General features: G+C 42.0%; 1 protein-coding gene across 2 annotated transcripts in view; it reads right to left on the bottom strand.

Moving 5' to 3' along the window:
- Positions 1 to 18,121, bottom strand: part of PDRG1 (p53 and DNA damage regulated 1) — a 54,697-nt gene that overhangs the window by 21,566 nt on the left and 15,010 nt on the right. For both annotated transcript variants that reach the window (XM_029611027.1, XM_029611026.1), the window contains exons 2-3: positions 17,848 to 18,086; positions 1,939 to 2,014 (exon numbers count right to left, since the gene is read on the bottom strand). In XM_029611027.1, coding sequence (XP_029466887.1) covers positions 1,939 to 2,014; positions 17,848 to 17,931 — 160 coding nt within the window. In that variant the 5' untranslated portion in view covers positions 17,932 to 18,086. The remainder of the gene's footprint in view (positions 1 to 1,938; positions 2,015 to 17,847; positions 18,087 to 18,121) is intronic.

The following is an 18,121-nucleotide window of genomic DNA, read 5'->3' as shown; positions in this document are numbered from 1 at the left end:
CTGGGGATTATTAGGAAAGGAATGGAGAATAAAACAGAGAATATCATAATGTCTCTGTATCACTCCATGGTGCATCCTCATCTTGTGTTCATATATCATACACAAACAGAATGCTGGGGATTATTAGGAAAGGAATGGAGAATAAAACAGAGAATATCATAATGCCTCTGTATCACTCCATGGTGCATCCTCATCTTGTGTTCATATATCATACACAAACAGAATGCTGGGGATTATTAGGAAAGGAATGGAGAATAAAACAGAGAATATCATAATGCCTCTGTATCACTCCATGGTGCATCCTCATCTTGTGTTCATATATCATACACAAACAGAATGCTGGGGATTATTAGGAAAGGAATGGAGAATAAAACAGAGAATATCATAATGCCTCTGTATCCCTCCATGGTGCATCCTCATCTTGTGTTCATATATCATACACAAACAGAATGCTGGGGATTATTAGGAAAGGAATGGTGAATAAAACAGAGAATATCATAATGTCTCTGTATCACTCCATGGCGCATCCTCACCTTGTGTTCATATATCATACACAAACAGAATGCTGGGGATTATTAGGAAAGGAATGGAGAATAAAACAGAGAATATCATAATGTCTCTGTATCACTCCATGGTGCATCCTCATCTTGTGTTCATATATCATACACAAACAGAATGCTGGGGATTATTAGGAAAGGAATGGAGAATAAAACAGAGAATATCATAATGCCTCTGTATCACTCCATGGTGCATCCTCATCTTGTGTTCATATATCATACACAAACAGAATGCTGGGGATTATTAGGAAAGGAATGGAGAATAAAACAGAGAATATCATAATATCTCTTTATCACTCCATGGTGCATCCTCATCTTGTGTTCATATATCATACACAAACAGAATGCTGGGGATTATTAGGAAAGGAATGGAGAATAAAACAGAGAATATCATAATGCCTCTGTATCACTCCATGGTGCATCCTCATCTTGTGTTCATATATCATACACAAACAGAATGCTGGGGATTATTAGGAAAGGAATGGAGAATAAAACAGAGAATATCATAATGCCTCTGTATCACTCCATGGTGCATCCTCATCTTGTGTTCATATATCATACACAAACAGAATGCTGGGGATTATTAGGAAAGGAATGGAGAATAAAACAGAGAATATCATAATGCCTCTGTATCACTCCATGGTGCATCCTCATCTTGTGTTCATATATCATACACAAACAGAATGCTGGGGATTATTAGGAAAGGAATGGAGAATAAAACAGAGAATATCCTAATGTCTCTGTATCACTCCATGGTGCATCCTCATCTTGAGTATTGTGTGCAGTTCTGGTCACTGCATCTCAAGAAAGATACAGCAGAATTAGAAAAGGTACAGAGAAGGGCGACCAAAATGATAAAGAGGAAAGGCTAAAGAGGTTAGGGCTGTTCAGCTTGGAGAAGAGACGGATGAGGGGGGATATGATAGAGGTCTATAAAATAATGAGTGGAATGGAACGAGTAAACGTTAATCGGTTGTTTACTCTTTTAAAAAAGTACAAACATCAGGGGACACACAATTAAGTTACTGGGTAATACATTTAGAACTAATAAGAGAAAATATTTTTTTTCTTCAATGCATAATTAAGCTCTGGAATTCATTGCCAGAGGATGTGGTGAAAGCTATTAGTGTAGCTGCATTTAAAGACAGTTTACACAACTTCCTGGAGGAAAAAAAATCCATTAACCATTAAAGTAGAGTTGCAGAAATCCCCTGCTTATTCTTGGTATAAGGAGCTTGGAATCTCTCTGCCCCTTGGGATCCTGCCGGGTACCTGTGTCCTGGCTTGGCCTCTATTGGAAACAGGATGCTGGGCTTGATGGACCTTTGGTCTGACCCAGTTCCTATGATAGTACAGCATTTGCTTGCAGGGTCTGTCTTACCATTCTGAGCTGATTCCCTTTGGAGGGCTCTTAAAGCTTCCCGGTTTTGGTTCCTTTTTAAATCTAGATCAACAATCTGGAAAATAAATTAAATTCTTTAGTTCAGTAAAGCTGATCAGTGACCCCCAACACCACATGCAGGGACTATCAGTTCCCAGTAAGCAAGCCAGCAGAGTGGTATGCTTTATCTTAGACTAATCACAGTACCAGAAGATAGAAAATTAGGAACAGTGCTAGCTACAATTTCTCCATTAGTAAGGTGCCCTTTTCTTGATACTTGCTTTCACAAAAAAAATTCTTTCAAAACAAATTCATTGCATATCTCCACCTGCTAGTGACCAATGTTAGACTGGGGCAAGACAGAAAAGGTGCAGTCTATGTCTCCCCCTACTGGAGACAGAGGGAAGCTGCATTCCTAATCACCTGGATGTGCTAAAATCAGAGAATATTCAGGCCCATTCAATAAAGTCCGCGGGAGAGCTAGCGCGCCGAGGCGAGCGCCCGCTCTCCCGATGCGCGCCCAGGCACTAGCGTGTCCCTAGCGCCTCCTTTTTGGCACTAACGGCAGCTGTCAAGCGGGTCTCACAGCCGATGCTTAATTTTACCGGTGTCGGTTGTCGAACCCGCTGACAGCCACGGGTTCGGAAAACAGACGCCGGAAAAGTTGAGCGTCCATTTTCCAACCCGCGGGCTGATTTTTTTTTTTTAATTTTTGGGGCCTCTGACTTAATATCACTATGATATTAAGTCGGAGGGTGTACAGAAAAGAAGTTTTTTTCTGCTTTTCTGTATGCTTGCCCGGTGCTGTCTGAAATTAACTCCTGCCTTTGGGCAGGATCAGTCCAGACTCCTGGGGTGTACCAGAGCTTTCCTACGTGGGGTGGGACCTGGAGAGTTTCGCTCGGATTACATCTTCTCCAAAACCCCCAGAACCTGGGGCCTGGACATCCAACCGATAATGCCTAACAAAGGTGTGCAAAAGACGTCCACGTAGCTGCTCTACAAATCTCCTGTGGCGAAACTTGCTGACACACAGCCCATGAAGCCGCTTGCAATCGGGCAGAATGCGCCCAAAGGCTTACCGGTACCCATGACCCTGAACCATGTACGCAGATCCAATAGCCTCTTTCAACCAGCGCGCAACAGTGGCCCTAGAGGCCTTATGTCCCCTTCTGGGGCCACTCCACAGCATGAAAAGATGGTCCGACAAGAGGAAGCTGTAACTTCCAAGTAATGCAACAGAACCTGCTGCACGTCCAATTTACGCAGGTCCTTAGACTGGGGATCAGAGCGGTCCAAGTCTGGAAAGGAAGGGAGTTCCACCGACTGATTCAAATGAAAGGAGGATTCCACCTTTGGAAAAAAGGAGGGAACTGTCCTCAAGGAGACTGCTGTATCCATAATCCTTAAGAAGGGCTCCCTACAAGACAAAGTCTGAAGCTCAGGTACTCGCTGTGCTGAAGAAATAGCCATGAGAAAAACCACCTTCAAAGTAAGATCTTTTAATGTCACCCGCTTCAAAGGCTCAAAAGGTGACGCACACAGAGCTTTGAGAACCAAGTTCAGGCTCCACGAAGGACAAGGATTCTGGACCCGAAGACGCAAATGCTTTGCCCCCGCAGAAAACGCACCTTGCCCAGATGCGCACCCAAGGCTACACCTCGTAACTTACCACGGAAACAACCCAGAGCCGCTACCTGTACCCCTAGAGAGCTAGAAGATAAAACTTTAGCCAGGCCGGCTTGTAAGAAGGCCAAAATATCCCCCCACCAAGGCCCGAGTAGGCTCCACGCACCAAGACTCAGACTCCCCACACCCTGACATAGGCCAGGGAGGTAGAGGATTTCCTAGACTGCAAGAAATTAGTAACCACCACATCCGAATAACCTTTACTCTTTAGCCGTTGCCTCCCAAAAGCCATGCCGCTAGACAAAAGCAATCTGCCCCTTCCTAACAAACGGGCCCCTGACATAGGAGATTTGGCAGTAGATGAAACCTCATGGGGCCGTCCACCGCTAATTTGACTAGATCTGCAAACCACGGATGCCTCAGCTATTCAGGCGCTACCAGGATCACCTCACCCGGATGACCTTCTATATACCAAAGGTCAAGGTGGGAACACTTACAACAGGATGTTCCTTGGCCAGGAGAGAACTAGGGCATCCACTCCCTCCGCTCCTGCTCCCGGTGCAGACTGAAGAACCGCGGGGCTTTGGCATTTCAAAACATCACCATCAAGTCCACCTGTTGCATATGAGGCAGAAAGCGTCGTTGAGCTCTCACTCCCCGGGATCGAGCTGGTAATGCCTGAGGAAATCGGCTTGCACGTTGTCCACGCCGACAATGTGAGAGGCTGCAATCCTGACTAGGTGCTGCTCTGCCCAGCTGATCAACTCCTGGGCCTCAATCGCCACCAGTTGACTCTTGGTTCCCCCCCTTGGCGATTCATATAGGCTACAGGATCCTGACTGATTTTCTCCGCAGCAAAGGAAGAAGTGCCTGCAGCACCAATCAAACAGCTCTGGTCTCCAAATGACCAATTGACCACAAGGATTCCTTCGCTGACCATTGGCCCTGCACTGCTCTTCCCTGACAAACCGCTCCCCAGCCGGAGAGATAGCATTGGTGGTAACCACTGTCCAAGAAGGAATCTCCAAGTCCACAGTCCAGTGTAAGTTTTCTGGGAGGAGCCACCAATTGAGGCTGGAGTGCGCAGATTCTGTAAGAGGAAGCAGAAGCTGAAATTGTTCGGACACCAGATTCTAACGGGAAAGCAACACTGACTGAAGAGACCTAATATGAGCAAACGTCCATGGGCCTAGCTCCAAAGAGGAAGCCATTTAGCCGAGGACCTGCAAGTAATCCCAGACTCTGGGCAGACACTTGACCAACATGCACAAACCTGCCTCTGCAGCTTGACGATCCGCTCCTCTGTGAAGAAAACCTTGCCCAAATGTGTGTCGAACTCCAAGGCCAGATGACTATCCAACCTAGCGACCTCAAGAGTTAAAGAACCCACTGCACCGCAGTTTGACAGAGGGCCTCCGACTTCGCTCGAATCAGCCAGTCGTCCAGATAAGGATGAGCCAAGAGACCCAACTTACAGAGCCCGGCTGCCACGACAACCATTATCTTGGTGAAGATTCTGGGTGCTGTGGAGAGCCCGAAGGGCAGTTCGCAAAACTGAAAATGATCCCCCAGGATTGCGAACCGCAGGTACTTCTGGTGGTTGGACCAGATTCAGATATGCAAGAAAGCCTCAGTCAGATCCAGCACAGCTAGGAACTCCCCTTTGTGGACCGACGCAATTATCAATCGCAGGGTCTCCATTCGGAACTGAGGGACACGGAGTGACCTGTTGACTTTCTTCAAATCGAGGATGGGCCAGAATGTGCCTTCCTTCTTGGGCACTACGAAGTAAATGGAATAGCGGCCTTTCCCTCGCTCCTCCAGAGGAACGGATTTATTTATTTAGCAGTTTTTATATAACGGGGTATAGCAAAAATCGCCTTCACTCCGGTTTACATTTACAACAACCTGTTACATTTAATGCATTTAACAGTAAATGAAACTGGTTCCGAACAGCAACTTAATTCAAATCAATATCTACAGTATAACGAGATATATATCCGTGCTCAAATCATGTAAGGGGACAGCTGATGAGTGAAAATCGATAAGGTTTCAGTGAGTCAGTGAGATAGTCATTGGAAAGATATTTCATGCCCGAGTGGGACATGCAAAGGGTGTGGTCTGTTGTCTTATCCTATGCCATCTTTGAATGTTTGGCTGAATAGCCATGTTTTGAGATCTTTTTTAAAGATTTAGTGTTTTCTTGTGAGCTCAGGTGTTGAGGTAAAGAGTTCCATAATTTCGGGCCAATGATAGAGATGGCTCTGTTTCTTGTGGAGGACAGTTTGGCTAGCGGTAGTGATGGCACATCAAGATGTAGTTTACTTGTTGACCTAGTCGTACGTCCAGGGCTGTGTTGTCTGCTTTATGAATTGCATTGTGTAGAATTGTAAGAACTTTGAACTCTATTCTTTTCTCTACCGGTAACCAATGTAGATTGTTGAGCACGGGGGTGATGTGGTCTGATTTCTTTTTACCAGTCAGGACTCTGGCAGTGGCATTCTGAAGTAACTACAGTGGTTTTAAGGCGTTTTAGGTAGTCCTATCAGGAGAGAGTTGCAGTAGTCAAGGCTGGTGAAAATGAGGGCTTGTAAAACGGTTCTGAATTCATGGAGGTGAAGCATCGGTTTTAGGTGTTTGAGTATTTGGAGTTTATGGAAGCCTTCTTTTGTTCTTGTTGTAATGTGTTTTTTGTAGTTTAGTTCACTGTCAATCCATATGCCAAGGTCTTTTACGTTATCTTTGAGTTGTATGCAGATGTTATCAATTTGGAAGGGTGGTGTGGTTTTTTCTTACTATTAGAATGCATTCGGTTTTGCTCATGTTTAAGCATAATTTTAGGTTGTTTAGCATATTTCGAATTGCATCAAGGTGTGAGGCTGCTCTTGACATTGCATCTTCTATAGTGGAAGTGATTGGAATGAGGAGTTGTATGTCGTCAGCATACATGTAGTAAGTAATGCCTAGGCTTGATAGGAGTTGGCACAGAGGTAGTAGGTAAATATTGAAGAGTATGGGCGATAGAGCAGACCCTTGTGGCACTCCTGTTTCAAGGGGGATGGCATCAGATGAGTTGTTGTTGAAAGAGACTTTGAAAAACCTGTTTTTAAGGAAAGAAGTGAACCAGCCTAGGGTTTTGCCAGCGAGCCCAATGGTTTCTAGGCTAGATATAAGCCTCTTGTGGTCAACTGTGTCAAAGGCTGCAGAAAGATCGAGGAGAATTAGTAGGTGACCTATTTTGTTATCGAAACCTCTTAGTATGGTGTCGGAAAGGTTGAGTAGTAGGGTTTCTGTGCTGAGGTTTTTCCTAAATCCGTGTTGGGTGGGATGTAGTATTTTGTGGTTATGGTATGAAAGCTCCGAGCTCATGAAGGCGCTGCAAAGTGTCTCGTACTGCTAGATGCTTCATCTCGTAAGAGCACGAGGAAACGAGAAACCGCTTCCAAAGGGGCCAAGCAAAATCTAAAACGTAGTCGCGTCTTATGATATTTAGGACCCACTGGTCCGAAGTTAATTTGGTCCACTCCTCGTAAAACAGAGCCAACCTGCTTCCTACTACCGGAACAAAGGAGTGAACCAGCCTTGCCTCATTGGGAGGACTTAACTACTCCTGTACCTTGGGAGGCATCATTTCTGCCAAGGCGCCGGCCCCGAAAGGACTGATTCCAGGACTGCTGCCTGCCCAAGTTCTACCTAGATGAGGAACCGGACGATCTAGAAGCCCGAAATTATGATTCCCACGGAAACGTGAGCGAGGGGGAAAGGAGCCCCTTGCCTTGGGCCTATCCTCCGGCAGCTTATGGACTTTGTTCTCCCCGAGGGATTTATTCATGTCTTCTAAGTCTTTCCCAAAGAGCAGCATGCCCTTGAATGGCAAAGAACCCAGTTGAGCCTTAGAGGAAACATCTGCCAACCAGTTCCTCAGTCAGAGTCGTCTGAGGGCAGAGACAGCCAAAACCATAGACCTGGCCAAAGTTCGAAGCAGATCGTACAGTGCATCCGCATTGTAAGCCACCGCAGCCTCCAGCCGCCCAGCCTGTATAGCTTCCTCCTCCGAGAGAGACGTGTCCATCTGCAATTGCTGCAACCAACGAAGACTTGCTCTCAGGGTGAAACTGCAACACATGGCAGCCCGTATCCCAAGCGCTGATACTAGAACAGATTAAACCCAGTATCATCGCAATAACAGAAACATGGCTGAAAAAGACAGACACAGTATTGGTAAACCAAATTGCAATTCCAGATTATTTAACATTTTCTATACCTCGACCTAATCGTAGAGGAGGGGGGGTTGATGCTCATAGCTAAAAAAAGACCTTGGATTGAAATTAGTACCGATTAATATTTCACTACCTTATGAAGTAGCATCATTTAGATCAGAAAAATTACAAATTTGTTTATTACACTGCCTACCAGGATTGCTTGAACATAATGTCTCACCAATAATAGAACTTTTCACTAACAAACTAAAACCTGATAAACCAGCGATCATATTAGGAGACTTTAATTTACACATCAATAATATCCCATGGTCTAATGCATGTAATACCTTAGTTGACTCATTGTCCGCCTTAGGGTTTGAATTAATTACATCCGGTCCTACACATAAAGCAGGGCATTCACTTGATTTAATGTTTTATTAATTTTAAACCACATTGCACCCCCTCCATGAAATATACTCAAGTACCCTGGTCAGACCATTACCTAATCCAATCCTCGTATATCATTAAAACATGTCCTACAGCTACAAGCGATCAGCACGAATCTTTTTCCTATCGTCTGCCGATAAACATTGAGGATCTTTCAGTGGAAATAGAGCAAAATTTAAGTAGCTTTAATTACTTGAATAGCGAAAATGCCACCATGTCTTGGCTGCACTTTTCTAATAATACAGCTGATAAAGTTTTCAGGGGAGTTACTTTAACTAGAAAAAAATAAAACAAAAGAGCACAAACCATGGTACAATAAAGAAATAAAATTCACAAAAAAAACCTTGCGTAAAAAGGAAAAAACTTGGAGGAAAAAATCCCACAAATTTGAACTTGGCAGCATATAGAAGTCTCTTGGCCCATTATAAGAAGCTTAATAATGAATCTAAAAAAGAATTCTGTAATAAAAAAATTCAAAATTATCTTCATAATCCAAAAATCCTGTTTTCAACGGTTCAGAATCTCAATAGAAATCCATCTAAAGATAGTGGTTCTCTGCCAGAATCAAAATGTACAGAAATTGCTGATTTTTTTAAACAAAAAATAGTAAATTTACTAAATGGATTAGATAACACCACGTTGGATAGAATTATTTTATTTATTTGTACAATTTTTATATACCGTTGCACAGTAAAATTCCATCGCTACAGTTTACATAATAAAATCATAAATACATAAAAATTACTAAAAGTACATCATTAAAATTACTTAATACAAACAATACAATATTCATAACCTAATTACTCTCTAAGATAGGGTAAGAAAAGATCAGATAAGGAACAAGTTTATGGATTTCAGCTTCCATTTCTATTTTCACTCTCAAATGCCTGATGAAAAAGCCATGTTTTTAATTCTCTCCGGAACTTTGTCTTGTTATAGCCTTAGTTCAGAAGGTAATTGATTCCATAATTTTGGTCCAGCTATTGACAATGAACGATCTCGAACCTCACTCAGATGTGCTAATCTTATATTAGGTATTACCAACAGAGCTTTGTTTGCAGATCTTAAATCACATTGGGGTACATGCAATCTGATAGACGTGTTCAACCATTCCGTCATTTCACCGTACAGAATTTTATGAATAATACATACTGTCTTAAATATTATACATTGATCAATGGGAAGCCAATGATCTCTCTTTCTCGTATTGGTTAATATACGCACTGCTGTGTTCTGTAAAAGCTGGAGCGGTCGCAATGTTGATTTATGTAAGCCTAACATTGTGGTGTTGCAATAATCCAAACTTTAAAAATCATAGCTTGCAATATCGTTCTACAATTATCCTTAGTTAAAAATAGTCTGAGTCTCCTTAACATCATCAGTTTCGCAAATCCCTCTTTTACTTTTTTTGAGATATGAAATTTCAAACTTAATTCAACATCAATGAACAAGCCTAAATTTCTCGTAGTATCAGCTATTTTAAAATTTAAATTATTGCTAAAAGTACTCTCTGTTCTATCATCATATTTTTTCTTTCTAATAACAAAAACAGATTTCTCTACATTTAAGACCAACTTCATTTGTGCCAACAACTGTCCAATTATATTCAAATACATTTCTGCTAATTTACAGGTTTCTATAAGGTTATTCTTAATGGGGATTAAAAACTGGAAATCGTCGGCGTAAATAAAATATGTTAAACCGAGTCCAGATAAAACATGGCAAAGTGGACGTAAATAAATATTAAAAAAGAGTAGCAGACAATGATGAACCTTGTGGTACACCTGTAGTTAATTTTACTTTATCCCAATTCTTACTGTAAAAGGTCTATTATCTAAAAAGGAAGCAAACCATTTTAATATACTGTCTGTCAAGCCTATCTCTTGCAACCTAGTAAGTAAAATTTCGTGATCTACCGTGTCGAAAGCGGCCGACAAATCTAAAAGCACAAGAAGATCGTGTTGTGCCCCATCAAATCCCCTTAAAACAGTATCGATAAAAGATAATAAAAAAGTGTCTCAGTGCTAAAACCATGCTGCGCAGGGTAGAAAACACTTTATTTCTAGGTGTTCGCTTAATTGTTTATTTACTATCTTTTCTAATAGTTTGGCTATAAACGGTAAATTTAAAATTGGTCTGTTTTTAAAATTGGCAGAATCTAGGGTTTTTTGTTTAAAATTGGCCTAACTACCACGTTTTTTAATACGTCTTGGATCGACCCTTCTTTAAACGAGGGATTTATTAGAGATGAAATAAAAGGACTAATGATCTCTTTGCAGTTTTTTAAAGTTAATATACTGACCACATCGACTGGATGATTTGCTGGATTTAGTTTATTAATTAGATTTTCTAATTACCATGGGTATCAGGGATTACATGAAATGGTCCAGCCTTGAGGAGGTTTCATCTCTAGAAATAGAAAATCTGATAAAAACCATGAATCCTGCAGCGCATCCTCTTGACAACATTCCAATCATGGCATTAAAAGCAACAGCGCATTTGATCTCCACTCCCATAACAAAAATAATCAATCTTTCACTTCAGGAAGGTCACTACCCCCAAATACTCAAAAGTGCAATAATTAAACCAATTCTAAAAAAACCTTCTCTCGATTCTTTATTACTAAACAATTACCGCCCAATTTCAAATTTATCATTCCTAGCAAAATTAATAGAAAAAGTAGTACAAAAACAACTAATAGATAATCTTGAATGCAATAATATTTATTCCCATTGCAATTTGGCTTCAGAAAGCATCATAGCACTGAAACAAAACTTCTTGCATTCACTGATACAATCCTCAGAGGATATGATAGCGGACAAAATTATTTCCTTATGTTGTTAGACCTCTCTGCAGCTTTCGATATGGTGAATCATTCAGTACTCATTGATAGATTAAATGAAATAGGGTTGGTTGACACCACAATCAAATGGCTCTCCTCTTGCATTAAAAATTGACATTTCCAAGTTAAAATTAAAAATTCAATTTCAGATAAAAGAGAACTGAGCACGAGAGTCCCAGAAGGGTCTTCCCTATCAGCCACCTTGTTTAATATTTACATGATTCCAATTTGTCATTTCCTAAGCGGACTAGGACTTCTGCATTATGTATACGCGGATGATATTCAAATTCTAATTCCAACAAATTCCTCTATTGAGCCTACTATAAATCTGATAGCTATGTATCTATCCATGATTAAAAAACTTTTGACTAACATGAAATTAATACTGAACACAGAAAAAACCTAATTTATATGGATAGGAGAACATGCCATTCTAAACTCCCGAACATAGCACTTGAAGATAACATCAATCTTGAAATAGGAAGCAACATACAGGATTTAGGAGTTATTGTATACAAACTCAATTTCAAAAAACACATCTCTATTAAGTTAAAAGAAGACAGTCGCTCAGCAGCGCATGGTTCGGAGAGAGGTATCTTAAAAGATACTAATGATGCATTAGAATTAGGGCATCCCGACAGTGAGGTTCCAATAATTAGAAAAGTAGTCCAAGTGCCTGTAACTAAAAACTCACCTGAGCTAAAAAATTCTAACTTATCCCTATCAATTAAAAAGCAGAATGAAAATATAAACAAAAAACAAACTTTGAAATGTTTGTGGGAGAATTAGAAGGTATAGCAGTGAATGATGACATAGACTTAATTGGCATCTCAGAGACATGGTGGAAAGAGGATAACCAATGGGACAGTGCTATACCGGGGTACAAATTATATCGCAATGACAGAGAGGAGCAGTCGGGAGGAGGTGTGGCGCTTGATGTCCGGGATGGCATAGAGTCCAACAGCATAAACATCCTGCATGAGACTAAATGCAAAATTGAATCTTTATGGGTAGAAATTCCTTGTGTGTCGGGGAAGACTATAGTTATAGGAGTATACTACCGTCCACCTGGTCAAGATGGTGAGATGGACAGTGAAATGCTAAGAGAAATTAGGGAAGCTAACCAAATTGGTAGTGTGGTAATAATGGGAGACTTCAATTACCCCAATATTGACTGGGTAAATGTATCATCGGGTCACGCTAGAGAGATAACGTTCCTGGATGGAATAAATGATAGCTTTATGGAGCAATTGGTTCAGGAACCGACGAGAGAGGGAGCAATTTTAGATCTGATTCTCAGTGGAGCACAGGATTTGGTGAGAGAGGTAACAGTGGTGGGGCCGCTTGGCAATAGTGATCGTAATATGGTCAAATTTGAATTAATGACTGGAAGAGGAACAGTGTGCAAATCCACGGCTCTCGTGTTAAACTTTCAAAAGGGAAACTTTGATAAAATGAGAAAAATTGTTAGAAAAAAACTGAAAGGAACAGCTACAAAAGTAAAAAGTGTGCAAGAGGCGTGGTCATTGTTAAAAAATACCATTCTAGAAGCACAGTCCAGATGTATTCCACACATTAAGAAAGGTGGAAAGAAGGCAAAACGATTACCGGCATGGTTAAAAGGGGAGGTGAAAGAAGCTATTTTAGCCAAAAGATCTTCATTCAAAAATTGGAAGAAGGATCCAACAGAAGAAAATAGGATAATGCATAAACGTTGCAAGTTAAATGTAAGATATTGATAAGACAGGCTAAGAGAGAATTTGAAAAGAAGTTGGCCGCAGAGGCAAAAACTCACAGTAAAAACTTTTTAAAATATATCCGAAGCAGAAAGCCTGTGAGGGAGTCAGTTGGACCATTAGATGATCAAGGGGTTAAAGGGGCACTTAGAGAAGATAAGGCCATCGTGGAAAGATGAAATGATTTCTTTGCTTCGGTGTTTACTGACGAGGATGTTTGGGAGGTACCTGTACTGGAGAAGGTTTTCATGGGTAATGATTCAGATGGACTGAATCAAATCACGGTGAACCTAGAAGATATGGTACACCTGATTGACAAACTGAAGAGTAGTAAATCACCTGGACCGGATGGTATACACTCCAGAGTACTGAAGGAACTAAAAAATGAAATTTCAGACCTATTAGTAAAAATTTGTAACTTATTAAAATCATCCATTGTACCTGAAGACTGGAGGAGAGCAAATGTAACCCCAATATTTAAAAACGGCTCCAGGGGAGATCCGGGAAACTACAGACCGGTTAGCCTGACTTCAGTGCCAGGAAAAATAGGAAAGTGTTCTAAACATCAAAATCACAGAACATATAGAAAGACCTGGTTTAATGGAACAAAGTCAGCATGGCTTTACCCAGGGCAAGTCTTGCCTCACAAATCTGCTTCATGTTTTTGAAGGAGTTAATAAACATGTGGATAAAGGTGAACCGGTGGATATAGTATACTTGGATTTTCAAAAGGCGTTTGACAAAGTTCCTCATGAGAGGCTTCTAGGAAAAGTAAGAAGTCATGGGATAGGTGGTGCTGTCCTTTCGTGGATTGCAAACTGGCTAAAAGACAGGAAACAGAGAGTAGGATTAAATGGGCAATTTTCTCAGTGGAAGGGAGTGGACAGTGGAGTGCCTCAGGGATCTGTATTGGGACCCTTACTGTTCAATATATTTATAAATGATCTGGAAAGAAATACAAGTGAGATAATCAAATTTGCAGATGACACAAAATTGTTCAGAGTAGTTAAATCACAAGCAGATTGTGATAAATTGCAGGAAGACCTTGTGAGACTGGAAAATTGGGCATCAAAATGGCAGATGAAATTTAATGTGGATAAGTGCAAGGTGATGCATATAGGGAAAAATAACCCATGCTAAAGTTACACAATGTTAGGTTCCATATTAGGAGCTACCACCCAAGAAAGAGATCTAGGCGTCATGGTGGATAACACATTGAGATCGTCTGTTCAGTGTGCTGCGGCGGTCAAAAAAGCAAACAGAATGTTAGGAATTATTAGGAAGGGAATGGTGAATAAAACGGAAAATGTCATAATGCCTCTGTATCGCTCCATGGTGAGACCGCACCTTGAATACTGTGTACAATTCTGGTCACCGCATCTCAAAAAAGATATAATTGCGATGGAGAAGGTACAGATAAGGGCAACCAAAATGATAAGGGGAATGGAACAACTTCCCTATGAGGAAAGACTAAAGAGGTTAGGACTTTTCAGCTTGGAGAAGAGACGACTGAGGGGGGATATGATAGAGGTGTTTAAAATCATGAGAGGTCTAGAACGGGTAGATGTGAATCTGTTATTTACTCTTTCAGATAATAGAAAGACTAGGGGGCACTCCATGAAGTTAGCATGGGGCACATTTAAAACTAATCGGAGAAAGTTCTTTTTTACTCAACGCACAATTAAACTCTGGAATTTGTTGCCAGAGGATGTGGTTAGTGCAGTTAGTGTAGCTGGGTTTAAAAAAGGATTGGATAAGTTCTTGGAGGAGAAGTTCATTACCTGCTATTAAGTTCACTTAGAGAATAGCCACTGCCATTAGCAGTGGTTACATGGAATAGACTTAGTTTTTGGGTACTTGCCAGGTTCTTATGGCCTGGATTGGCCACTGTTGGAAACAGGATGCTGGGCTTGATAGACCCTTGGTCTGACCCAGTATGGCAGCTTCTTATGTTCTTAAATATAGACTATTGTAATGCATTACTGTTAGGCGTTCTTCAATTAACCATTCGCCCTTTACAGGTCCTCCAAAATGCAGCAGCTAGGGTATTAACAAATACAAAGAAATACGATCATGTCACCCCCATACTGTGCTCCTTACACTGGTTGCCAATAAACTACCGGATTGAGTATAAAGCACTGCATTATACACAAAATAATTTACGGAGAAGCAACAGAATGGTTCAATGCAGCTAATAGACTACACACACCCCAAAGACTTTTAAGATCCAGTAATAAAGGGCTGTTATCGATCCTGTCGGTACAATCAGCCCATCTATCACAAGTTAGAAATAGAGCGATTTCCCTAGCTGGCTCAAAAATTTGGAATAAGTTATCTGAAAAGCTAAGACTACAGCAGAACCTGAAATCATTTAAGGAGGATGTAAAAACATGGCTGTTTTGTAAGGCTTATGATGAAAACCTCCACGACAAGGATTGTATAAATATGCAGGACAGTTGAGTCGAAATCAAGTTTTAAAACTACTTGATCTTGTTTTCTCTTTTATTTTTTATTGCCATTTAATTTATATTTTATTGTATTGATCTTATACTATGTTTTATATTTGCTTATTGTTATAATTGCTTAAAATTGTATTTTTATATTTCTTTTAACTGTGTTGTATTTCTTTTAATTATTAAATTATGTAAACCATTATGATGGTATATTCTGAATGACTGTCTATAAAAATGTATTTATAAATAAATAAATAAATATTTTAAATATCTTCTTAAGCTGCACCTCCAGCTTCCGATCTCGGAGATCCATTAGGGCCTTAACGCCTATCACCAGGATTGTGGCCTTCTTGGTGACCGCCAACACTGCCGCATCCACTTTGGGAACCCTGAGGAGGTCCAGTGCTTCTTCTGGCAGTGGGTACAACTTATCCATTGCCCGACTGACCTTTAAACCCAAGTCTGGAGTGTCCCACTCCTGAAACAACAGGTCAGTGATGGACAGATGAAAGGCGAAGGACCAGGTCAGACCACGGAGACCCAACATGACCGGATCAACGACTCCCATTCGAGAGTCCTCCAGAAGGGCCTCAATGCCCAATTCCTCCAGAACTGCGGGAATAAGTGGACTCAGCTCATCCTTACGGAAGAAGCGGACCTCCTTAGGGTCATCTTCTTCAACCATCGGTGACCCCGCCAACTGTGGACCGTGGTCCTGGTTGCCCAGAACAGGGTCTGCCCCCTGTGGTGCTTTACCCCTCGGGTCATCCGGCTCCGAAGCCTCAGAGGACGAGTCCCCTGCAGGTCAAGACAGTGTGGTCCTCAGGGAGCACTTGGCCTTCGCGACCACCTCGCCCTCCGGAAGCCTAGATCTCTTGGGGGCCAGGACCCCCTCCTTGGTAGAGGAGAGAACCTAACAGTCTGCCTACGAGCTGCCTTCCTGGCTTTAAAAGCCTTGTGAAGTAGCAAAACAAAATCGGAGGAAAACGAAGAGTCCAAACCTCCTCTCCCCCAGGGCCCTCCTCCGCCGAAAGCATCAAATCCTCAGGCAAACTGCCCACCCCGAGGCACCTTGCTGCGGGGATAAGGGAGGAGGAGAATTCTGTCTGAAAAACAGACAAAATGGCTGGAGAAAGCTGCCGTACCCGGAGCAAAGACCATCACTTGTCGCCACGCCACGCCGGCTGGAGCTCCACCGGGGAACCCGTAGGCTATCAGCAGCAGAAAGACAGCGATGGCATCAGAGGGAACGGAGAATCAGTCCCGGACAGTCAGCCTACTTGCAGGCAGCTCATCTGATTTCATACAAATTTTTCTTTTTTTTGGCAAACCTGAGTCCAAAGGCCACAGCAGGTCCTATCCCCTGCAGGGTGAGTGAACCAGGCTTCCTGGCATCACCCCGGTCGCTGTCAGCAGGGCAAGCAAGATCCTCGACCCTCAGCTCAACACAGCCTCAAATACCAGGGGAGATGGTCCCACCAGGACCTGCCAACTCCCGGGGAGGCTCAGGAAACTTCCTAAACTCTTTTTTTTAAATCTATTTTCTCTTTTTTTCTTTTGTAATATCTTTTTTTTTTTACTTATCTGTCACAGACTGTGGGATTTTGCACCTCCACCATCTGTTGGAGACAGAGAAATAGTGAGGGACTGTAGGTGGTACCTCAGGGTATAGGGCAGTGTTGTTCAAAAACTGTCTCCATCTGCTGGAAGGGAGGCAAAACCCAGCAGTCTGGACTGATCCGGGTACGTACAGGGAACACTTCCTCTAAACCATCACCTTGCCCTACCATGATCACTAAAGAAAACTTGGTCAGAGAAGGTGGCGGGTGGGGCTCCCTTTAGAGGAATCTGATTTATGTTTCTAGTCTTTCTTGCAATGCCTTCTCCTCTGGAGAGAATACACGCATTTCTGCACCAGCCTGATAGTTGAGGAGACTGACTCTCAGGGCTCCAGGTTATGTCTGTAAAAACTCATCTTTGCCCAACTTACAGTAAAGTGTCCTGTGCGCGCGATTCAGTAAACCAAAATATTTAAATTAGGGCCCGCGGTAAAAAGAGGCGCTAGGGACACTCTTTTTGGACAGGAGCGGCGTCGGTTCTCAAACCCGCTGACAGCCATGGGTTCGGAAACCGGACGCCGGCAAAATTGAGCGTCCGGTTTTCAACCTGCGCGCCGCGGGCTTTTACATTTTTTTTTTATTTTTTACTTTTTTTAACTTTTGGGACCTCCGACTTAATATCGCCATGATATTAAGTCGGAGGGTGCACTTCCCCGGCACCGGCAGAAATTAGCGCCTACCTTTGGGTAGGCGCTAATTTCTTAAAGTAAAATGTGCGGCTTGGCTGCACATTTTACTTACTGAATCGCGTGGTAATACCTAATAGGGCCATCAACATTGCATTTGCATGTTGCGGGCGCTATTGGTCTCGGGGGGGTTGGACGCGTGTTTTCGATGTGCTATTACCCCTTACTGAATAAGGGGTAAAGCTAGCGTGTCCAAATGCCGGTTACTGTATCGGCCTGTTAAGGAGCAAGACACAATGTTTTTCCTGAATAGGATGCCATACAGTACGTATTTATGAGATTTTAATTTGATTACCTGCTGTTTATCAGTCAGGATCTCCTCGGCACGCTCTTCCACCTCTTGCAGGAAGTGCAACACAATCTCTGGATCCTGAGGCATGATCCTGGGAAGATGTACCAGTTGGGTGTTACAGCATTATATCCACCTTTGGAACAATCACTGAATAGTTTGAATAGCCACCATTCAAGAATTAGGTGTCCCACAATAAGACTGCCCACGTCAATATTTATTACTGCATCAATCTCCTTTCTCAGCTGTAAAAACACAATGCAAACAAAAAGAAAGGTTT

Source organism: Rhinatrema bivittatum, chromosome 8, assembly GCF_901001135.1.
Source record: "Rhinatrema bivittatum chromosome 8, aRhiBiv1.1, whole genome shotgun sequence".
Classification (NCBI taxonomy): domain Eukaryota; kingdom Metazoa; phylum Chordata; class Amphibia; order Gymnophiona; family Rhinatrematidae; genus Rhinatrema; species Rhinatrema bivittatum.
Note: the sequence above shows the minus strand (reverse complement) of the source record. Positions and strands in the feature narration are given on the sequence as shown.